This window comes from Balaenoptera musculus, chromosome 16 (genome assembly GCF_009873245.2).
Source record: "Balaenoptera musculus isolate JJ_BM4_2016_0621 chromosome 16, mBalMus1.pri.v3, whole genome shotgun sequence".
Taxonomy (NCBI): domain Eukaryota; kingdom Metazoa; phylum Chordata; class Mammalia; order Artiodactyla; family Balaenopteridae; genus Balaenoptera; species Balaenoptera musculus.
In genome coordinates this window covers 78156440-78181522 of record NC_045800.1, presented here as the reverse complement: position 1 = coordinate 78181522, position 25083 = coordinate 78156440, and the positions used below count along the sequence as shown (strand labels likewise).

The window sequence follows — 25083 nt, the reverse complement described above, 5'->3', positions numbered from 1 at the left end:
CTGATCCTGCAGTGGATACCACCCTTCTGTGTGTCTCTCATGTGCCCTGTCCCCAGTGTTTCCGTAACTAGGGAGCAGTGTGATTCACACCAGTCAGCGCCCAGGTTGAAGCCTTCCTATTTGCTCACCACTAGCTTAGCCCAAGGGGTTTCCATGTTGAAATCTTCATCTGAGGCCATGGACTCCTTCTGGAGTTGCTTGCAGTAGAGATGTAAGTGATAATTCCTTTCTCTCAAATCTGAATCACACCCATGTTACCCCTAATGCATTGGGAACTAGGTTCCATCTAAACCTACATCTACCTCAGTGTTCTGGGATTATTTTAATTTTGTTTTATTTTGCAAAACTCTTGTGACCATAGGTGAGAAAATAATGTCCTGGGGGGATTGACATTGTGCTTTCCAGGTCAGTTGGTTCTCCTTGTTGTCCTGTGACGACACTGGGAGCCCAAGTACCATGGCTTGCCCTAGCTCCTCATTGGCCTTCTACGCTGGAGTGGCTCCAAGTCTGATTCTATTCACTCCTTCTCTCAAGTGGACGAGGTTCACCAGGGAGCTTGTGCCTACTTGGTCTGAGGTGAAATCCCCAGACTAGATTCCTCCTGGTAGGTAAAGTCAGACCAAATACAGCACTTCTGCTCTGTGGCTTGTTTCCAGTTTTTCCATACAGACCCTCGACAAATTTTGTCCAACCGCGGACAGCCCTGGGCATGACCCGTGAATAGAAAATAGCACAGTCAACTTTGATCCCAGATGGAGAGCTTCCCCAGTTTTGGAAGCCAGGAAACAAACGTGTAAGTCTATCGATAAAAAGCAAACTGGGCCATTGTACTTTGATTACACAAAACAAGGTGAGGAATATTCTCTACCATCCCAGCACTTGGATGCTCCCATTACCGTTAAGTTTTTTCCAGCCATTTTGTTATATCCTCAGAGATTTTTCTTGCTCATGAGAATATAAATAATTCAGAAAGTTACAGCCATTCAAGTTTTCAGGCAAATAGCTGAATGTTGCTTGTATTATACGTATAATGCCTTGCCCCTCAGTTTTGCATTAGGCACAGTTAAGCCAGTCCCTGCCCTTAAGGGCTCACTGTCTCACTGTCTCATGAGATTGAAATGAAAGTAAATAATTTTAATAAAATGTGATCAATACTGCAAAGAAGGAATAATTCATCTCCAGACGTTAGTAAAGACTCACCAAATAAGGTGACTTTTTGCCTTAGCAAGATGGTTCAGATTTTGCAGTCTCAGAAAAGGAAAGTGTGTTTAAATCTGAGATTAATATGTGCGAAGGGTTGAAGGTGAGAAAGATCCTACAAGCTCCACCAGGGCTTTGCAGGCCTTGTTTACTGCTCATCTCCATTGCTTGGAACAGTGCCTGGTAGGTACTTAATAAATATTTATGATTAATATTTAAGTAAAAGTATGTATTAATCATTCTTCGTAGGAGGAAGTGGTGGGAATTGAGGCAATAAAGGAAGGTTAAACCATCTAGAAGAGGGACTGACATGCTTTTAATGTATTGTTGAATTTGTTTTGGTTATATTTTGTTGAGGATTTTTACATCTGTGTTCATCAGGGATATTGACCTGCAATTTTCTTTTCTTGTGGTGTCCTTGTCTGTTTTTGGTATCACAGTAATGCTGGCCTTATAAAATGAGTTCCGAAGTGTTCCCTTCTCTTCTGTTTTTTGGAAGAGATTGAGAAGGATTATATTAATTCTTCTTTAAATGTTAGGTAGAATTCATCAGTGAAGCCAACTGGTCCTGGACTTGTGTTTGTTGGGAGGTTTTTGGTTACTAATTCAATCTTCTTACTATTAATCAGTCTACTCACAATTTCTGTTTCTTCATAATTCAGTTTTGGTGCATTTTATGTTTCTAAGAATTCATTTTTTTTAAACACATTTCCCAATTTGTTTCTGTGGTATCAGTTGTAACATCTCCTCTTTCATTTCTGATTTTATTTATTTGAGTCCCTTCTCTTTTTCTCTTGGTGAGTCTAGCTAAAGGTTTGTCTGTTTTGTTCATCTTTTCCAAAAGCCAGCTTTTAGTTAAATTGACCTTCTCTGTTGTCTTTTAGTCTCTATTTCATTGATTTCCACTTTGATCTTTGTTATTTTCTACCTTGTACTAACTTGGGCTTTGTTTCTTCTTTTTCTAGTTTGTTGAAGTGTAAAGTTAAGTGGTTTATTTGAGATTTTTCTCATTATAGGCATTTATCACTGTGAATTTCCCTCTTAGAACTGCCTTTGCTGCATCCCATAAGTTTTGGTATGTTGTATTTCCATTTTCATTTGCTGCTCTCTTTTTTGCTTTTTCTTTTGATTTCCTCTTTCACCCACTGGTTGTTGAGTAGCCTGTTGTTTGATCTCCACATATTTGTGAATATTCCAGTTTTCTTCTTGTAACTAATTTCTAGTTTCATACCATTGTGGTCAGAAATGATGCTTGATATGATTTTAATCTTCTTAAATTTATTAAGACTTGTTTTGTGGCCCAGCATATTATCTATCCTGGAGAATGCTCCACGAGTGCTTGAGAAGAATGTGTATTCTGTTTCTTTTTGTTGGAATGTTCTGTATATGTTAGTTCAGTTCATCTGGTCTGGTGTGTCGTTTAAGGGCAATTTTCCTTACTGCTTTTCTGTCTAGATGATCTCTCCATTGATGAAATTGGGCCATTAAAGTCTCCTACTATTATTGTACTACTATCTGTTTCTCCCTTTAGGTCTGTTTATATTTGCTTTATATGTTCAGTTGCTCCTATGTTGGGTGCATAAATATGTATGAACATTATATCCTCTTGTTGGATTGACCCCTTTATCATTATATAATGACCTTCTTTGTCTCTTATTACAGTCTTTGTCTTAAAGTGTATTTTGTCTGATATATGTATAGATATCCCAGCTTTCTTTGGTCTCCATTTGTCTGAAATCTCTTTTTCCATCTGTTCTCTTTGAGTCTGTGTGTGTCCTTACATCTGAAGTGAGTCTCTTGTAGGCAGCATATAGATGGGTTGGTTTCTTTATTTTTAGAGAGTATGCCAAGACCTGTCAGCATCTCAAAGAGGAGGATCTCAGAACCTAGATTCAGGCTGATTGAAAGCCAGACCCTCAGGCAGCAGCCTTTAAAATATGCAAATATACCTCATTCAGGGGAAGACTGGGAGATGGGCGTTTCTGTCTGCTCTCTCAGTGTCAAATCCTGGGGTGATAGCTAGGTAAGAACTGCTTCTTTCTTTGCTACTGTCCCATTGAAGCCTTGAACATAAGCCCCACTGGCACCAGAGCCAAGCTGTCAAGGGATGTGTCCTTTGGTTCACAGCCATAAGAGCTGGTGCGTCAGACATGTACGCAAGCTCCTTTCTCAGAGACACCGATGATCTGGGGTCTCGAGATGTGTGCCAGGCCAGAAACCTTCCCCTCCAGCCAAAGCTCCAAGACAGCAAATAGACCTTTTTACAGAAAATTGGGGGTGGGTTTCAGTTGGCTCTGTCTATTTGGCACCCTGGGCAGGGTGTTATGCTTTCATGGAACACACGAGCACAGGCCCTGCTGGCCATCACAGCCAGGTGATGAAGGGGCGTCCCTGTGCATCAGGGCACTAGATGTAAAACTGGGGCATCAGTCATGCACAGAAACTCCCTCTAGGAGATACCCACGAGCTGAAGCAAGTCAGTTGGGGAGCACAAAGGTGGTGCCCGCTGACCTCCATCTCTGGAGAGAATTTCAGTTGGTCCCCAGATTTGTGTTAAATTAGATGCCTGCCCCTCAGGCCAAAGCTTTAAGGTAAGCACATAAGCCTTTTACAGAAAGACTGGGTACTTTTGGCTGCCTTTGTGCTGGGTCCTGGGGTAGGTGAGTTCCTGCTGCCCCTTTAGGGACTTTTTCTCAATTTGCTATAGCCTCATGGGTCTTGTAGATGCAAGCCCCATTGGCTCTCAAAGCTAGATGTTTTGTGGGCTTGCTCTCAGGTGCAGGTCTTAAAGCAGGGGTGCCAGATATGGGGTTCCAAACCCTTTTTTACTCAGGGAGAAGCTCGGGGTTGTGAGTTACTTGCCGATTGTGGGTTGCTGCTTGGGAGTGGGGTTTATAGCAAGATTGTGTCTCAGCCTCTCCTACCTGATTCAGTGTGGGGTTTTTTGTTGTGTTTGCCTGATGTACAGGATTCACTCAGTTAAGTTTTGAGTTTCTTGCAGAGGAAATTGTTCCATATATACATGTAGATATGGTGTATTCTTGGGAGGAGTTGAGTTTAGAATCGTCCAATGTCACTACCTTGAACCAGGACCTAGAAATGTTTCTTACTTTAAGAGTTACATGTGCTCATATCATAGAGTGTATGTAGTATTGGAATAGAAGTACAGTTGACCCTTGAACAACACAGGGTTTGGGGGTGCCGACTCTCTGGGCTGTTGAAAATCCATGTATGTCTTTACAGTTGGCTCTGTATCCACAGTTCCACATTCACGGATTGAACAACTGTGGATCACGTAGCACTCTGGTATGTATTTAGTGAAAAAAAAAATCCATGTGTAAGTGGACTTGTGCAGTTCAAACCCATGTTGTTCAAGGGTCTCCCTCATAGTCAAGCAATAACTAGCACTGACATCCTGATGTAATAACTTCTGGTGTTTTTATTAGGACTTCAACTCTGTAAATAAGTATACATAGTTGCAGTCCTAATATATATCCAGTTTTGTATTTACTCTTAAAAGTTTACATTATACATTATGCATTTCTGTGTTATTACTAAAATTTCATGAATCATTTCCATAAATTTATTAAACTTATCAAAATGTTTTGTCTTACTAGTTTGGGTGGGCTTTTATTTTTTGTTTTACACTTTGTAGCATGTTCATAATTCTTTCATTCCGGTAATCCTGTTATGATCTACCAAGCTTTACAATTTTTCTTTGAGAATCTGACCATAAGTGTTATGTACTGTTGCCATTCCTGGGTCTTACTCAGTGAATTTGAATTTTAAATGTCAAATCATCTTTAGTCAACTATTGCCATTTAATATTAAGCACTGTTTCTCTGTCTCATTTTTTTTACCTAAGTGTTTGAGGCATATATCAGTATAATTTAAATATACACATGAAGCAGTTTAGCTAGTTTTTATTTTTGAAAATGTCTCTTTTGGTGTTTCCAATTGTTTTCCTTTAGGAATTTCTTGCTATAAAAAGTAAAAGCAGTTTATTTGCAGCTTATTCCAACAGTTAAAATTAAAAATAGTTTTCTCTGACTTTTTATTGTCAGCATTAGAGGCAGTAGTTCTTTTCATCTAGGTGTTTATTTGTTGGCTCTGACCTGGCCCCACTGAAAAAAAAATTTAATGTTAAACCCAAAACTCTGAAACCCTTCCATTAGAATAGGCTGAATATGAGAAAAATCAGAGATTTATTTTCACATTGCCATTCTTGCATTTTGTGATACGTGCTGTTCTTTCCAAAAATCTAGTCTTTAATCTTTTCTGATATATTTAGGTTTATGAATGAAAGCTGTGGGCTTTCGTGAATGTTTATTTACATGAAGGATTTATTTTTCTTGATCTTCTACTTGTTTTTTTCTTAATGATTATGTTTTATAGCAGAGATTGGCAAACTCTTTCTGTAAAAGACCAGATAGTAAATATTTTAGGTTCTGGGACTATAGGACTTTGTTGTTGCAGCCGCTCAGCTCTGCCTTTTTAATGCAAGAGCACCATTTGTATTATTTTGTATATTTCTCTTGTTTTGGAAACTAAGAAACATTTTCTACTATAAACCTCCAGGAAAGTGAAATGAGCTCCATTAGTTAGGATGCACTGCTGCAGGGTCATACTTTTAGTTCCAAGAAGATACGTGAACAAACGTGCGTGTAAACACAGTACAACTTTATTTATAAACATAGGCAGCCACGTGTTCTATAGTAATAAGTAATAGGGAGAAAACAAAAAACCAAAAACATCAGGGTAACATATGACTAATCTATTAAAAATGCTTTTCCCGGGACTTCCCTGGCAGTCCAGTGGTTAAGACTCTGCGCTTCCACTGCAGGGAGCGTGGGTTCCACCCCTGGTCAGGGAACTAAGGTCCCACATGCCGCACGGTACAGCCAAAAAAAAAAAATGCTGTTCCCTTTCTGTTATTTTAGTTTCTTTTAGCTTGGAATGATGGAGTTTATTTTGTTGCTTACCTTTTTAATAATAGCAGAAATAGTTTCCATACCCTTATATAAAAATCTAATTTATCCATCAGCCTGTTGTATTATTATTTTCTGCTCTCTTTGATTTTCAACAGGCACCGATTGTTGGAATACAGCAACAGATTTTGAACCACACCAAAAATTAACTTACCTTTTTGGGTATTTTTTCATTGAATGTGTATTTATATTTCAAAAAATTAAGTCATTGGTGAAGAAATTTGTATTAACAGCCCTTGTCTTGGTTTGGATCAAGTGTCAATTGTGACAGTAATAGTGAATTACTTCTTTACTCTACCATTTGTAAACCTGAGCACTTTACATTTCTTTTCCAAGAAAGTGACCTCCATTTGAAATGAATAAATCTTTCTACAAGGTTCCTCTGGGACCCTTCTCAATACTCTCAGAGATGTCAGACAGTAGCTCTCAGACAGAGATCACACTTTCTAAGTGTTATGTCTAATTGCTACAAATGAACTACATTCTCACTGTTGACAAGGCAGGCTTCCTCTGAAAAAAATAAATATACATGTACCCATTTAGCTTTTCAAGTTCACACTAAAAATTCTGATAATGAGACTTATTTTCTAATTTCTGTTTTAGACTTTAAGAGAAGATGTATTCCATTTTATATTCTCTGATAGCTAATACCTAAAAATATTACCCTTCTTTTCCAGGTTTTGTATATTGTATATTTCTATTTATTTTCGTGTTAACTTGTATATTTCTCTTGTTCTGCAAACCAAGAAACATTTTCTGCTATAAACCTCCAGGAGAATGTAATGATCTCCATGGGTTAGGATGCATTATTGCAGGGTTATGCTTTCAGTGTCCAGAAGCTTCGTAAGCTGGCCCTAACCTACGTGTCCCATCCCCTAGTGGCTTTCTACCCCAGGCGCATGAGGTATGCCCCCCATTCAAGACTTCACTCAGCACTTTACCGCCATCTTTTCCTGTCTGGAAAATGGCCATGAATGAGTTCTCTGTGGCCCCACTTAAATGTTGCTTTCTTTCATTTCTCTGCAGGCAGAATTACCTGCTTACTCAGCTGAACACTGTATCTTTGCCTTGTCCTCACTCGACATCATCTTTGGTTATCAGCCCTGCGTTCCAAACACCACCTGTCCCCTATCACAGGTGCCCTGTGACAAATGCATTGAGCACATAAGAATTATGTTATGTTCAGTCAACACCTGAATAAACACATAGAGAAGAGGAAAGCCACTGATCATTGTAGCTTGGTTAATCATATTTTTCCCCTTTCTTTGTTTTCTCTTCAGGTATTCTTGAAGTTTTACACTGTGTGTTAGTAGAAAGTCCAGAAGCTCTCAATATTATTAAAGAAGGCCATATTAAATCCATTATCTCACTTTTAGACAAGCATGGAAGAAATCACAAGGTAAGTGAACCATTTTATTGCCAGAAATAAATTCTGGAATAATTTTAAAACTATTTTTTTTAAAAAAAGAAAATGTTTAAAAAGGTGTGTCAAATTTGTCGTGAGTGTTTTTCACCTTTTAGTTCCAATCAGGTAGTATTGCTTAGTGCTTATGCATAACCTCAATGGGAGGATGGAGCAGTTCTCAGTTTGTGTATGAAGGAAGGTTGGAAAATAAGTGGACACGTGGCTGTAATGTTTAAAGTGACTGGGTCAGAGGTAACTGGAGGGAATGTGTTTGTGGAAACTGCTGCTGACACTTGAACCTGAGAAGGGAATGAGAGTCTGAAGGTGGCTTCGCTTTTCAGGTTCTGGACGTCTTATGCTCCCTCTGTGTTTGCCATGGGGTAGCAGTCCGTTCTAACCAGCATCTCATCTGTGACAATCTTCTGCCAGGAAGAGACCTATTACTGCAGACACGCCTTGTGAACCACGTCAGCAGGTAGGTTCAGAGAGCCCGTGTCGCCAGATTGGTAGCATAACAAAAAAGGCACGTTCTAGGCTAAAACATCGTGTTGTCTATTTGTTTGATTAGAATCTTTTACATATTTCCCCAGGGAATAGGGTAGGAGTTTTTTCTACCCATCAGATGAGATAACAACAATAGATGACCCAAGCAAAATACACATTTATTACAAAAAAATGTATAAGAGCTCTCAGTCACGTTCATAGGTAGCTGAATTGCCGTTGTCATCCTCAGGAGCAGTCTGACAATGATACAAGGATATAATTATATATAATTATGTTTTACATCTTCTTAGAACATAACTAAAAACACTATATCCTTCAATACCAATGGTGAAGTGCCTACGATGTATAATAAAGACATTGAATTCAAATGCCCAAACTATAATAAATTCTACAAGTAAGCAATAAAACTACATTTTCAGTTAGATCTACCTTCCAAGGTATCAGACATTCATTGGGTACTTTGTACCAGCCACAATGCCAGATGCTTTACAAGTATCCTACGCTGCTTGTGTTTGCACAAAGTGTTATTGTTATCTACATTTTATAGATTAAAATGTTGGAACTGGAAATGGAACTCAGGTCTAACTCCAGAGACTGAGCTCTTCACCACCATGTCATAGTGCCTTCCATATACAAAATAAAAATAATAATTACAACAACAGTAATAAATACAGCTTATAATTAAGGAAATGTTATATGTGATAGTGATAACTTTAATACACTGTGTTTAGCAACTGTCCAGGAAATACTTGCTACTTCACACTGGTTCAAACAAAAATGTAGGGTTTAGTGTATATTTCTACGTTGTGATTTTTTAAAAAAGATTGATCTAAGACTTTCTTTGTGGTACTTTATGTAATAGACCTGTCGTTAATGAGCAGTGTTTTCTGAGATGTTCACTAATCCCTAGTATTAACTTAGGGTAAAAGTTCTTCAGTAAAATGCAATTAAATACAACTAGCTAGAAATTATTCTTTTCACAGCAAAGCATAGAGAACAACAAAGATGATTAATCACCTTGTTTCCTTCACTAAGACTATGACTTGCTTCAGCCTCAAACTCTGTATGACACAAGCTTAGCTTAGGAAAATGTCTCTATGTCCTGGGTTAATAGTAACTCCATTAGGTCCGAGGGCCTGCTGTGCTATCCTGAGTGCCTCCCCTTAAATATGATTAATGATATAAAATACGCTGAAGAGCAATTAAGAAAAAATAATAGACCTTTGAGTGACATTGCCAAGTTATCCCAGAAGCAAACATCAGTCTCTGAATGTTAACTGTAAGGTTGGCTGTCACTGCAGACTTCAGTGATTGCTTCAGTAATTTGTTGTACTTAAGGAAACATATTTAATATGTAATATACGTCTTTGAGAAGCAGGAGTAATTCAAAATAGCACGATGTAAGTTAAGACAATGAAAGTTTTATTCAGATTTTCTCACATGCTATTCCCATCTCTTTAAAGCATGAGACCCAATATTTTTCTGGGTGTCAGCGAAGGGTCTGCGCAGTATAGGAAATGGTACTATGAGTTGATGGTGGACCACACCGAGCCATTCGTGACTGCCGAAGCCACTCACCTGCGAGTGGGCTGGGCTTCAACGGAGGGGTACTCGCCCTACCCTGGAGGGGGCGAGGAGTGGGGTGGAAATGGTGTCGGAGATGACCTCTTCTCCTATGGATTTGATGGCCTTCACCTCTGGTCAGGTACGTAGTATCCATTTTCTTTCACAGTGTTTTTGAAGGAAATCTTTTGCCCTCACTGGACATTTCTAGAAGCTATTGGTATTGGTGCTGTTCATATCAGGTACATTTATTTCAGAAACGTAACACTGAAATGTTGAGAGTGTTAAGTAAAAAGCAGAATTTCACTAGGGGAAAAAGAAAACTCCTACAATTGTAGTACCTCTCCAAAAGACTTTTTTGCCTTTGAATGGTATACTTCAGAAGTGGCATTCTGATTCAAGAATCAAGTGCAAAAACTTAAATGTTTCCTACTTGTTTTAATTGGTATGTGTGAAGCATTAGCTTCCAATATAAAAAAGAACCAAAACCAAATCCTGGAAAATAATTGGAATAAATAGACTAAGTTCCATCTTCTGGTGGGTAATGTCATGTCAGGAGTTGGTAATTTGTCAAGTGTATTGTGAGGAGTCAGCCCATAATAAAATGATGCTTCGTTTCAGAAGTGTGGAAAAGTTTAAAAATGAATGTATAGTTCATTTCACTAGCTACCACCGCTAAGCTTTGATGGTTGAAAGTATATTAAAAATGAGTAATATATAAAAATAAAAATAGTACTCTTTTTTTCAGATTTATTAAAACATGTATTTTGATTGGCTCTATTTAAAAGTTTACCTTTTGATTAGGTAGATATTGGAATTCATTTGGATTCTGCAGACATATGCTTGTATTCAGAAAGCTGCATTTAGAATGAACCTGATATATTTTATAGCACATTTAACAGAGAAAATAGAGAGAGGTTCCTTACATTACAGAAAGCTGAACTTTGCCTCTCATGGGCAAATCAAGTGGTATTCATTTATTAATGCTTTATAGGCCTCATAAATTATGAAAAGAACATTTTTAATTAAATTTAATTAAACCTAAGAGTTTATGGTAAGGAATTTATAAAGAAAAGCACTCCATGTAGTTGTATCAAACAATAATACTTACTAAATTTTTCCTTTCTTTGGTGCCAATAGCTCAGTAGCCTGGAGGAGATGAAACTGTATGTTGGATATTTCATCTAACCTGTGGGGCACTGGTTGGGACCCAGGCCGTAGTGTGGTGTGTCTTATACACAGGTGTACTGTGCTGGTCAGAAGAGAGACACAATGCTTGTTCCAGAATTTTTCTACCCACCAAACAAAGGCAAAGAGCCCTACCTTCAGAAGACCTGACAAAGATGAAATAGGGTTAATGTCTGTTTGATAATACATTTATAATATATAATATATAATAACTATTATCTTCAGATATTATCCCCTCTCTCTACCTTCAAGTATCACTCCACACAAAATGGGTCCTCAGGTGAATGAATGAAGCATGTTCACTTGTTTTCCCATTACACAGAGATTAGGGGAAAAACGAAAGGAAACATTGCACTGGTAAAAAAAAATAAAATACTGAATTGCATCTCATTATTTTAGCCATATAACGCCACTTCACCATTTTCATGTTTGCATTTAGTTTGAAGCTTTTTCTGTCAACACAGAGGAAGAACCCAGAGCTTCTGGAGTTGAAAGTGTTTGCAATATGCCTTTCGTGGCAAAGTATCTTTTAAACAGAGTGATAAGAGCAACAAAAATATTCAGTGAATCTATGCAGGGATCACAGAAAAGAGGATACATTGTGGAATTTCAGGAGAAATTCATCTTGAAACTTTGTATCAGGAGAAAATATTTGACTGTTTTTTCAAATGGCAAGAAAATGTGCAGTCTACCATGTCTGTAGTTGAAAGCTATGTTCTCTCAAGCCCTGGGATCTATTGCTAATTTTAGATTCAGGATCAACAAAGATAAATCTAAACTAATTGGCTTCTGACTGAGTTTCCATGGTTAAATCCACTGTAATTCACATAATCTTCTTGGGTTCACTCTCCTATTCCTTTTCTTTTTAATAGTTGAAGTAGAATTTCAAGTATCAACTATCTGTGATTTCTGAGAGAGAACACTTAACTTTTTGTGATTGGAGGGTGGAGATATTCCTTGTAACCAGAATTTGGCTTATCAGCACAAGTTTTGATCTCTGTCTTCATTTCTTCCCAGCTTAAACTTTGCATAGCATTACTATGTTCCCCTTGTGTGAATGAGAATTGGATTGGGGCGGCGGTCCCCAACCTTCTTGGCACTAGGGACCGGTTTCGTTTAATACAGTTTTTCCACAGACAGGGCGGGCGGGTGGGAGATGGTTCAGGCGGTAATGCGAGTGATGGGGAACGGCAGATGAAGCTTTGCCGGCCGCTCACCTGCTGTGCGGCCCGATGCCACCCTGGGGGTTGGGGACCCCTGGCTTGGGGCATCTACATCCTGTGTTTGTAAGGACCAAAAGTGTGAAAAACCTTGGTGCTTTTAGAGCATTTAAGTATAAAAGTGTGGAGGAATGTCATAGAACAGTATGGGAAAGATGGGTAAGGATTCTCTCACAGGACCTATAAATCAGACCACTGCTGTCTTCCTTTCTGGCTAATGCAGCGAACAGGAATATAGTTCTCATATGGATTTGATCTGAGTTTATGTAAATGCAACCTTAGAATGCTTCCTAGTGGATTCAGCAGTGTAAGTGCCATTGAAACTGTGGACTTAGGCTGGTCACTAGTGACCTTATCTCTCTTACCTGTTTCTTTCAGGTATTGCAAAACAGTTAACCATGGTCCTTCGTATTAGCATTATAATATCCCTCAGATTGAGCAGTATATTTGGATTATAGTAAATATCTGTTTAATAACATTATCAGCTACAGATCTTGATACAAACAGGGATATAGACCTTAATCCGTGAGTTCTGTTGCTTTTGTATGATTTTTTTTTTTAACAAGCTGGCTTTATTATATCCAGGGAATTCTAGAGGGACCACCTCATAACGAATGTATTGCTTGCAGATTTGAATATTGGTAAAATTTTTAAAAAGTACACATTTTAAAATGTAGATATGCTCTACTACTGGCATTTCAGATATGCTGTTGGTAGAAATCTTGGCATGCTAGAAATTTTAAAAAGGTGTTATAAAAAATGCAAAGCTTGCATCATCAAATCTATTTTTGTCTTTGCTCAACTTGAGAAATTTTGTATGTTGCATTTGTGAGCATGTGTGTTTGGGAGGATCTTACCTTCTTGTTTTCCATTGTGCCCATGAGACTGATCGGCCAAGGAGTTATGACACAGTCAAGAATGGGCATAGGTCATAGGCTGGCTAGGGCAAGTAATGACATTTATCAAATATCATTTTCATGCCTCCACTTGTATCCTGCTGTATCCTACTTAAGAAGCCAACCAAGGCCTTGTATGAAATAAATTACAGAACAACAACAAACCAGTTGACATGTATTGTCTCTCAATAAACAATGCACAAATGAGCACGTGTTCTGCTTTCATTATCCCTTTATATTTTTATTTTATAAAACAAAATGTATTTAATCTTTGAGAAGGGGACTGAAATAAATGCCTGCTGTGTCTGAGACTGTTCTTATAAACCATTAATTTAATCATCATAACAACTCTACAAGGTGATGGCATCTGGTTTACAAGAAATCAAGGTTTATAGAGCTTAAGTAATGTGCTGATGGTCATACAAGTAGTAGGTGATAAAGTAGCAATTTGACTTCAAGCCTTTCCCTAGAGATTTTCCCCTGACATCATTATATTATCAGCTGTAAGATGATATCAGCATCAAATACCATCCATCCGCATGCAAAAATTTCTGCATTTTACAATAAAGATAGCAGCATGGCTCCTGAAAAAAGCAACAATTTTTTTGGTAAAGGAGTTGACATATAACATTAATATGCATTCAAGATTTAGTCTAGTCCAGTACCGTTCGGTGATGGTCACTGCCTATTCAGATCTTTCACTCGGGTTCTGAAGATGATTCTCTGAGATAAAGATGCATTACCCTCCTTAATGTGTTTCCCCATAGGTTGTATTGCCCGTACTGTCAGCTCACCAAACCAGCATCTGTTGAGAACTGATGATGTCATTAGTTGCTGTTTAGATCTAAGTGCCCCAAGCATCTCCTTCCGAATTAACGGACAACCTGTTCAAGGCATGTTTGAGAATTTCAACATTGATGGTCTCTTCTTTCCAGTTGTCAGCTTCTCTGCAGGAATCAAGTTAGTGTCTCTATGTTTTTTGGTCTGTTTGCCTTCGCACTTCTCATTCTTTCATGGAAGACTGCCCTGCCATCACACTTGCTTTGCTAACCTTCTCTCTCTCACTCCTGGGCGTCTGTCCACAGGGCATTTTGCCCCTTCCTTGAAGGGTGAAGATAAGATTCACCTAAGAGGGGAATCTCGGGAGGCTGAATCCTTTGTTCATGTATCCAACCATTTTAGATATGCAATCTGCTGACTATCCCTCTCTCCTGTGTTCCTGAAATATTTCAAGTCCATTTAAGTTCACTTTTGTATTTAATAAGGGTAAATAAACAACGTTGCATTAAAAATACCATTTCTCATATTTATTTTCATTAATTTTTTTTTTTCATTATATTCTGCCACCCTACTCCAAACCCCCTCATTTCTACAGAAAGCACATGTGTTTTGGTTGATCAGGTCAAGATGACTCCTTTCCATGTCACCCTCTACCTGCTATACTTGTAAATTATCTGCCTATGGTCAGCTGGGTCAAGGTGGTTTCCTCTAACCCTTTCCTGTTTTGCTACTACCAGATGGAAGAGAAATTAAAGTGATAATTTAGTATACAGAAGTATCATTTGAGTCCCCTTTAAGGAATTTCACAGGGAAATTGGGCTGTGACTGTTTCTTCTTTTTATCAGATCTCATCCAGCCCTGCAAGTTTAAGTACACAGATATTTAGATCGAGTCTGTTCTTTCTCTGTTGATTATTTGGGCACCTTTGAGACATTAAATGACCAAATACTATGAACAGGTATTTCATTCACATAGGAATATGGTGCATATGCTTTTATTATTTCTCCAGAGAGTGATAAATTTTTGCTGAGCCATTAACATAATTTAATCAGGTTTTACTTTTATGATTAGAGGCTCTTAATCTCTAAGGTACTGACATTATGGTGGTACTTAGGAAAAAAAATGTGGCTTCTGACAAAGCTAATTTTGTACTCATAATTTATTCCTTGTATTCTGTTGATTAGGAAAATTTTCTGTATGCCAGAGATTTAACCGACCCCAACATGCATCCTTTTCAGGGTACGCTTTCTGCTTGGGGGGAGACATGGAGAATTTAAGTTCCTTCCTCCGCCCGGGTATGCTCCTTGTTATGAAGCTGTTCTGCCAAAAGAAAAGTTGAAAGTGGAACACAGCCGAGAGTACAAGCAAGAAAGGACTTATACACGGGACCTCCTGGGTCCCACAGTTTCCCTGACACAAGCCGCCTTCACACCGATCCCCGTGGATACCAGCCAGGTACCCAGATCGTCAGCTCTGATGGCAACGTTTGAATTGCAGTCATTCCCATATGCAGTGGCTTTCAAACTTTTGACTGCAACCCATATGAATGCATTTTACAGTAATACAATTTATATGTATAATTGGTTTCATAAACTAGTGCTTACGCTTACCATGTCCACTTATAGCCATTTGCCTAGTCTGTTCTATTTTGTTTTTTTAAGGGCGGTTTCAAGCCAGTAAATTGACTTTATAATGTACTAATGGGCCACAACCTGAGGTAATGCATACTAATTTTAGAGTGTTGTTTTTTTACCTAGTGTAGTGGTGGAGTTTTCGATTTCTTCTCCCATCTAGATACATTTGGTATTTTGAAGTGATTTAACTGACTTTTATCTTGGGTAGAGATTGAGATCATGAGCTCTAGGGTTATGATCAAAATGCCTGGGATCGAATGTGTGCTCTGGGACTCGAGAAAATTACTCGTCACATTCATTGGGATGTTCAGAGTACGTTTGACATAGTTAATAAATAACACATTGGCACAATACTTTGCAAATAAGCACCCAAGCAGTGTTAGCAGTTACTCTTGCTTTTCTCTTTCATAGACTTGAAAGTATCCTGACATTGACAATGAATTAAGTATTGCTCTATTTTAATGGTGAAGTAACTTCAGTCCGGTTGGTTAGGTATTCACAGTTTGTGCATTAGCTTTTGAAGATCAGAGAAATGTCTGAAGTCTGAAATAGAATTAATAGCAGACCTCAGAAGCTTCCGTTGTTTGGTTCCTTGAACCATATTTCTTGTCTCTCCCTGCTGGCTTTGTATATGATGCAGTAACGTAAACAAACAAGCTTTGTTCATGGCTAAAATTCAGTTTGTGTTGCCGTCGCTGGAACGCGGCAGGGTGTGTGTGGTGCCACCAGAGTTGAGCGGGAAGCACGATTGGAGGATGGAGATGGGCTGGAGTGGACGGCGGGAGATGGGCGGGAGTGGGCGGCGGGAGATGGGCGGGAGTGGACGGCGGGAGATGGGCGGGAGTGGACGGCGGGAGATGGGCGGGAGTGGACAACGGGAGATGGGCGGGAGTGGACGGCGGGAGATGGGCGGGAGTGGACGGCGGGAGATGGGCGGGAGTGGACGGCGGGAGATGGGCGGGAGATGGGCGGGAGTGGACGGCGGGAGATGGGCGGGAGTGGACGGCGGGAGATGGGCGGGAGTGGACGGCGGGAGATGGGCGGGAGTGGACGGCGGGAGATGGGCTGGAGTGGACAACGGGAGATGGGCGGGAGTGGACGGCGGGAGATGGGCGGGAGTGGACGGCGGGAGATGGGCGGGAGTGGACGGCGGGAGATGGGCGGGAGATGGGCGGGAGTGGACGGCGGGAGATGGGCGGGAGTGGACGGCGGGAGATGGGCGGGAGTGGACGGCGGGAGATGGGCGGGAGTGGACGCCGGGAGATGGGCTGGAGTGGACGGCGGGAGAGGGGCTGGAGTGGACGGCGGGAGATGGGCGGGAGTGGACGGCGGGAGATGGGCGGGAGTGGACGGCGGGAGATGGGCTGGAGTGGACGGCGGGAGATGGGCTGGAGTGGACGGCGGGAGAGGGGCGGGAGTGGACGGCGGGAGAGGGGCTGGAGTGGACAACGGGAGAGGGGCGGGAGTGGACGGCGGGAGATGGGCGGGAGTGGACGGCGGGAGATGGGCGGGAGTGGACGGCGGGAGATGGGCTGGAGTGGACGGCGGGAGATGGGCTGGAGTGGACGGCGGGAGAGGGGCGGGAGTGGACGGCGGGAGAGGGGCTGGAGTGGACAACGGGAGAGGGGCGGGAGTGGACGGCGGGAGATGGGCGGGAGTGGACGGCGGGAGATGGGCGGGAGTGGACGGCGGGAGATGGGCGGGAGTGGACGGCGGGAGATGGGCTGGAGTGGACGGCGGGAGAGGGGCGGGAGTGGACGGCGGGAGATGGGCGGGAGTGGACGGCGGGAGATGGGCGGGAGTGGACGGCGGGAGATGGGCTGGAGTGGACGGCGGGAGAGGGGCGGGAGTGGACGGCGGGAGAGGGGCTGGAGTGGACAACGGGAGAGGGGCGGGAGTGGACGGCGGGAGATGGGCTGGAGTGGACGGCGGGAGATGGGCTGGAGTGGACGGCGGGAGATGGGCTGGAGTGGACGGCGGGAGAGGGGCGGGAGTGGACGGCGGGAGAGGGGCTGGAGTGGACAACGGGAGAGGGGCGGGAGTGGACGGCGGGAGATGGGCGGGAGTGGACGGCGGGAGATGGGCGGGAGTGGACGGCGGGAGATGGGCTGGAGTGGACGGCGGGAGATGGGCGGGAGTGGACGGCGGGAGAGGGGCGGGAGTGGACGGCGGGAGAGGGGCTGGAGTGGACAACGGGAGAGGGGCGGGAGTGGACGGCGGGAGATGGGCGGGAGTGGACGGCGGGAGATGGGCGGGAGTGGACGGCGGGAGATGGGCGGGAGTGGACGGCGGGAGATGGGCTGGAGTGGACGGCGGGAGATGGGCGGGAGTGGACGGCGGGAGATGGGCTGGAGTGGACGGCGGGAGATGGGCGGGAGTGGACGGCGGGAGATGGGCGGGAGTGGACGGCGGGAGAGGGGCGGGAGTGGACGGCGGGAGATGGGCGGGAGTGGACGGCGGGAGAGGGGCGGGAGTGGACGGCGGGAGATGGGCGGGAGTGGACGGCGGGAGATGGGCGGGAGTGGACGGCGGGAGATGGGCTGGAGTGGACGGCGGGAGATGGGCGGGAGTGGACGGCGGGAGATGGGCTGGAGTGGACAGTGGGACTCTGTGGTGTCGCTAGCACGTTTAGGATGTCCTGAGCCCTGGATAACCTCTACTGTTTGGAGGGAAGGAGACAGGGGTGGCCCGCCCCCTGTGGAAACTCTGCCGCATCCACGGGCATGGTGGGCAGTTGCCTGCTCTCTGTGTTGAGGGACTGCTTGTGGGGCACATGCCAGTGCATCGCCAGGTGTGCACAGCCAACCCGTCACCTGGAAAACCATTTTGTGTTATGAAGAGGCCGTTGAACTTCCCCTTTTTAATGGGAACAGGTTCAGATTTTTTCCCCTGAGGCTTATATTTGGAAACCACTAAAAGTAACAGAGTTAAGGGAACACATAAATCACTGCCATCAGATATTTCTAGACGCAGAGAGCCCGCGGATTATCTTTTGGACGCTGAATTGCCTTCATTCTGGCCGGTGGGTGCTGGCCAGGTTGGTCTAAGAACTCTGGGATGATTTCTGTTTGTAAATAATGCATATTCTGGTGGTTGTACCAAATCCATGAGGACTTTTTTCTTAATGATGGCTGTCCTCAGCAATACTCTGTTTTCTTTCTTTCTAACTTTCATTCATAATTTCCCCAAATTTACCTATTAATTGCTTAGGTACCTAGTTTTACAAATTTAGAATAGATGGTTTGGAACCTTGTTATATGATTATATTTTAAAGGTTGATGAGACTTTTATTTGGTTCCACTCACAGTGAGGATGATCAACGCTGCATTTTCTTGCATTTCTTTCTGATGTGTTTTCCTTTTCTTTTTTTCAATTGTAGATTGTGTTGCCTCCCCACCTGGAGAGGATAAGAGAAAAACTGGCAGAGAATATCCATGAACTCTGGGTTATGAATAAAATCGAACTTGGCTGGCAGTATGGTCCGGTACATAATTTTGTGATTCATTTTTAGATTCTGTTAATACATCTTTCTGAAAACATAACTTCTCACTCATCCTGCTACGTGGTGACATGAGTCGATCCGATTGATTTTTTTCCCCCTACACTTTAGTTTTTGGGCATTTTTTCTTTACGAGAGGGAATGACGTTAGTGGCGGGTTCTTTGAAGGATGGCTTAGTTGCCTAGACAATTGAAAAGTTATCAATCTTCAGGCTGAAAGTTACATTTTTAAATCAAGGTTAACATATACAGACAATAGGCATTGATTTCTAAGGAACTCAGGAAAAAAACTGAAATCGAAAGTGAAAACTGAAAATGGAAAGAAGTCAATTTTCTCTCCTCCTCCGATGTTTCACTTCTTTTAGTCCCAATTGTACGTAGCAGTGTAAGTCCTCTTGGCAAAGATTCAAGTCGGTTTCATAAGTGGAAGAGAGGCTGAGAAATAATGACTGCATGCGTTTCCAAATGATTATTTTTCAGAGAACTTTACCTCTAGATTTTACCTGTAGAGTTTACCGTTTATCAATAAAATTTAGATGAAATAAAACCAAAACAACTTCCTGTGTAATCCCAGTGTAGCATATATCATTTTTTAGCAGGACTGTGGCAACATTTTCATTTTTATGATATTAATAGCCTAAGTATCCGAAAGGTTGTAACACTTTCTTATATTTGACTGAATATAGAAATGAGTGTATTCAGCCAGTCATAGTTTATTACATTGAGCTTTGAATAATGACATTTATTATTAGTATTAGTGATAATAGCATATGATACTTTATACTAATTAGTATGTTTGTTTATTTAGAGCTTTGCCTTTGTACATATACTCCCGATTACAAGTATTAGGTTAATTTTCCTAACAGCACACTGGGCTGTGTGTTATTGTTTCAGTTTGACCAGTGATGTCACAGCTGGGGATTCTCATAGAGCTGTCAAATGCCCTGACAGCTAGTTAGTAGCTGTGCTAAGACTAGGATGTATGTTCTCTAGCTTCTAGTGCAGAATTGTTTTTCACTATTAAGACTTACTGATGCATGATCAGAAAATGGGATCCTTTCATTAATTGAGTAATGGATAGACAGTTGTCAAATCAGCAAGCACTTACAAAGTTACCTTGTTAAGTATATAGTTTTGTGCTGTATTCATTGACTTTTAAAAATAGAGGAAATGAATAAATGCTAGATAAGATATTTTCCGTCAGTTAAAGTCAGTAAGAGGAGAGAGATCATAAAGGTGTACCTAGTCAACTGCCAGAGGAGTTACTGACAGAATTTACCATAAGATTCCAAGATGAGGCAGAGATTTGAGTTATGGACAAAATTTGGAGAAAGATAATTACAGGCTAGGATTTGAAAACATCTCATAACAACTCCCCTCCAAAAAAAAAAAAAAAACCCGTACAGTAACAGGAACTGTTTAACAGGCTTATGCTCAAGAAAGATGATTTCTATTGCAAGCTTCTAAAGGTTGCCTAAATGATTACGTTCTACAGTGAACTTACTTATGTTTCTTCTTTTAAAAAAAGAGGAAATATAAGGTCTCATTATTATCTATTTTTTCAGTTAAATCCAGTTCATTTCAATACCATACCTTCTATTGCTGCTAGTCTGTAGATGCTGAAAGAGAATACGGTGCCTCAGAGCCGTCCTGGTTGCTGCCAGTTATCCTTTACCTGGTCCTGGCTGGTTAAAGCAACGTTGGACTTTATGTTTATTGGGCCTCCAGGGTGGAGATTAAGCACTCAGTCTGTTGCTGTAGTGCTGGCACCTGGCACCTTTCCTGGGACAAGGAACATACTCAAATACTTGCTGCTAGAACGAAACGGTTGTTTTCTTAGGGCTCATTCTGGGCAAGCACAGCTCCAGGTATCATATCAGAGGGTCAGCAATTTGGGAGAGTCTCAAACTGACACGTGAGGAGATTTCACATTGTTCTACCATGTAATAATTGACCTTGTGTCCTGCTTCTTTTACAAGGGCTTTCTTCCTAAAACTCCTTTCAGATAAGTGGCCACCATCCCTGACTTTATGATCTCTGTTAGTCTAGACTTAGGTACATCCCTGTTATTGAGACTAATTCCATAAATTCTTTGACATTTTAAATGAAGTGTTCAACTGTGTTTTACTTTAGAGCAGTTTGAACTGTTGAATAAGTTGGGGTTTTTTGTTTGTTTTTACTTTTTGGAAAGAACTTAGTTTCTTTAAATGTCTTTGTGATGTGTTTCACGGGAGCATCATGTAAGAGCTCTATTTTATGGAATAACATCAGGCCTGTCCATTCAGGCATTCGTGTGTCCCTTTTGCTTAGTATTCGCCTGATGTGCTTGGTACTGGGGTCACCAAATAGAAAAGACCTTGTTTTAGTCAGTTTGCCTTTTTTAAATGCTTCTGGTTTAGCTGAGTGATAGATACACAAACAGTTACAAGCTAAGTACTGTAGTGGAGATGGTAACTGTGAGGGAGGAATATTTACAGCTTTTCTGGTGAAATCAGGGAGGGCTTCCAGGAGGTGGTAAATATTTGCTCTGCTGTTTTTATGGAAGAGCAGTGAGCCTGGAGGCAGGAAAAGGGGTCAGGGAGAGGACTCAGGTGGCCCAGGTGAGAGGTTGTGAGTTTCCCAACTGTGTGCCGGCAGTGGGGCTGGAGAGACATGACTGCAGATGTTTTGAAGTTCCACTATGGGATGTGGATAAGAGAGGGAAGGAAATCTGGGTAGACTTCTGGATTTAGCTTGGACACCCGAGAGGATGATGGGGTCAGTTACTCTCTGGAGTAGAGAATAGAGGGGAAGTGGAAATTACATGAACGCAGATTAAATTATCTCCGGAATTGGACATGTTCATTTTTACCTTTATGTTTAGAATTTATTGTTACATTTTGTAACTCTAGATTTCATTTCCAAAGTTACACACTTGAATAAGTAAACTATATGCTTTTGTGTAAGTTCTGTTCATTTGCAACGATCACTGGAAAGAAAGGAATAACTATCTTGTTTTTAACTTGGCGACTCCTGAAAACTTAAAAAAAAATTCTTACTAGTGTTTACCTACTTTTTATGTGGCATTTATAAAGCCTGGTAATTATTACCATGAAGTAATTTGTTCCCTGACAACATATGGCTGTGATCGTGGTGTCACCACGGCAGTAATGCCTGTGTAATTTAGGTCTCTAAGAAGATAAAAACCTAATTACTAATGCAAGGGTACAGAACATCTTTCTCATTAATTCATCCCTAAAATCTTGAATTTAGTTTATTCTGATTGCTAATCCACTTTTTCAAGGATTAATCTGAAAAATGGCTGTGGGATGTTAACTGACTTTGGTAAAGCGCTGGAGTGATTTGTGAGAGCAGTAGTAGCTTACATGGGGTGAAATGAACAACTGGAACCACCTCCAAGAGTTTGTATCAATCAGTCATGATGTTAATTGATGTCTCTAATCTGTTTGGCTCTAAACATGTAAAACTTCCTGCACATCAAAACTAAGTGATTACTACACCTTCTTACCTAGAATTCATTTCAGTTTACAAAATATTTGTTCCGTGCCTGCCATGTACCTGGCATGTTCTAGGTGTTGGGAACACATTGTCAAAAAGCAAAAGAGATCAAATTCCTGTTCCTCTGGTCATACATTCTAGTTGCAGGGAGATAGACAGTAATGCAATAAATAAAGACCTAGTCTGTTAGCAGGTGGTAACTGTTACGGGAAAAAAAAGAGTAGGGTGAGTGGGCAGATTGGCATATTAGGAAGGTGGGCAGGATGAGCCTCATTGAGAAAGTAAGATTGAAGCAAATGCTGGAAGTTGCTGGGAGAGTGGGCATGGGGGATGGACACTGGGGCCAGGAACGGTGCCAAATGGAAGACATCAGGAAGCCCAGACAATGCCAGGCTTGACCGCTGACCTCGAATATTAGCCATGCCTGGGAGATGACGGAGGCAGCTTAGCTGGGGTGATGGTCTGGGTTCCCCTTCTTGCTTCCCCCTTCGCTTTCCTCCATGCAATTAGATCACCATCGCTAGTATCTGACCTTAGAAACTATTATATGTCGATATCCTGTTCTGTTTCAGGTTAGAGATGACAATAAGAGACAGCACCCGTGTCTGGTGGAGTTCTCCAAGCTGCCTGAACAGGAACGCAATTACAATTTACAGATGTCGCTTGAGACCCTGAAGTGAGCGTCTTAAATTTCCTATTTTCCTATCTGTATTACACAAAAGAAACCAAGTGTTGATATTATGCTTTAATTCATTTTAATTCTGGTTAGAAATTTCCATAATGCATTGGTAAATTGAATCAATATTTGTTTGGAACAGACTTTGAGCATATTACTCTATGTCTTGGTGCTCTATGTAAGTATTTCTCGAAGAGTATTCTACAGATGTTTATGGATATTTCAGAATACAAGGACTTTGGCATTGGATGCAGTGCCCCTCAGAGAGTCAGTCATAAATTGTTACCAGTGTGTGACTAGGTAAATAAAAGTTTGAACAAGTGTTTAGAAATTTTTATACCAATTTAAGGTATTGCATTGAGCTTTGAATAATGGCATTTATTATTAGTGTTAGTGGTAATACCATAGGATACTTTATACTAATTAGTATGTTTATTTATTTAGAACTTTGCCTTTTCACATACACTCTCACTTAACAGGTATTGGGTTAATCTTCCTAGCAGCACACTGGACTGAGTGTTATTATTTCAGATTTACCAGTGATGTCACAGCCGGGGATGCTCATAGAGCTGTCAAATGCCCTGACAGCTAGTTAGTAGCTGTGCTAGGACTGGGGTCCAGCTTCTCTAGCTTCTCGTCTAGAACAGTTTTTCACTGTAAGACTTGGTGATGCATGATCAGAAAATGGGGTCCTTTCCTTAACTCAGTAATGGTTAGACAACTGTCACATCAGCAAGTACTTAGGAAGTACCTTATTAAGTATATAGTTTTGCGCTTTTCCATCCTTGATGGCCTCAAAGAACTGGATTTGTTCCAATAGGTCACTTATCTCAAAACCTGCTTATATTAGGAATAAACCAATACTTTTGTCCTTTTTCTGTTTTGTTTCAGTTTTGTTAAGTGCAAAGAGCTAGTTCTGTTGAAGTTATTTTACCAAAGACCCAGAACATAAAACTTAGACACTGTTTCAAATTCTAGGATTTGGGTCCAGGTATATATCTTCAAAGATCCGGTAGTGATTTTCCTTATGAAAATTAACAAATTGGGCCTAGAATGAGTTTAGGTTCTACTAGTAACTTAAAAGGAAAAGGAGTATATACAAATCGAGTGAATTGAGAAACCACTACAGGTAAAAAATGACAAAGCTTGCCTGTAACAAGGAATGCAGAACACATCACTGCGACCTCTCAGGGTCTCCTGTCTTCCTTTGTGGTCTTGATGTGAAGCTTGTACATTTAGCTTGCTAATTCACGGCAGCCCATTATTTGCCCATCTTTTACAACAAAATGTTTTTATTGAAAGTTCATGGCCTAAGATGTTTTAGTTAAATTTGTAGTACATTCCCTATAATTTCAGCAATTGACAGCTAAGCCAGCTAGGCAAATCCTGGGAAGCCTGGAATGTAGAAATCTCCATACCAATCTCCTTGGTATGTTGAGCCTTTGACTGCTACACATAACCTAATCTCATTCCTAACAGCTACTGGTGGCTGGTTTGATTATTCATCAGACCACACATACCATGGTGCTGTTGCCTATGACGAATGCTAATAACCCTTTTCGTATTTGTTAATATTTATATGGTTTTATGATGAACTAATTTCACTTGTTTCTTTCAAATTTAAATTAGGGGGAAAAGAGCTCCTATTTCTCCAAAATTCACACTATGCCCAATTCCAGTAGTTAAAGAAAGTACAGTACTTGGTGCATTTCCTTTATTCACTTGGTTAGTTGATAGGCATTAGAGCAGAGTGGGTAAGAACATAGAGTCTAGATGGTTGGATGGTCTAGATTTAAGGACTTGCTCCTACAAAGGGAATCCTGGATTCTCTGAACCTTAGAGTTTTTAACATCAGTTTAAAATGGAGATCATAGTGTATCTACTTTATGGAATTGTAGTGGGGACTAAATGATACAATATTGATAAAGCCTCTAGCACCATAATGTCTAACAGAAGAAGCACTCTATAAAGTTCAGTTTAAAAAAAAAAATAATATACTGTGGGTGGGATTAGCAACTTTACTCATTTAAAT

The 25083-nt window shown here is 41.1% G+C and overlaps 1 protein-coding gene across 1 annotated transcript in view; it reads left to right on the top strand.

The window, feature by feature from the left end:
- The window catches only part of RYR2 (ryanodine receptor 2), a 740642-nt gene that overhangs the window by 408043 nt on the left and 307516 nt on the right, over positions 1-25083 (top strand). The window contains 7 exon segments of the mRNA XM_036828245.1: positions 7469-7587; positions 7935-8068; positions 9561-9802; positions 13732-13924; positions 14983-15199; positions 18758-18862; positions 22948-23051. Coding sequence (XP_036684140.1) covers positions 7469-7587; positions 7935-8068; positions 9561-9802; positions 13732-13924; positions 14983-15199; positions 18758-18862; positions 22948-23051 — 1114 coding nt within the window.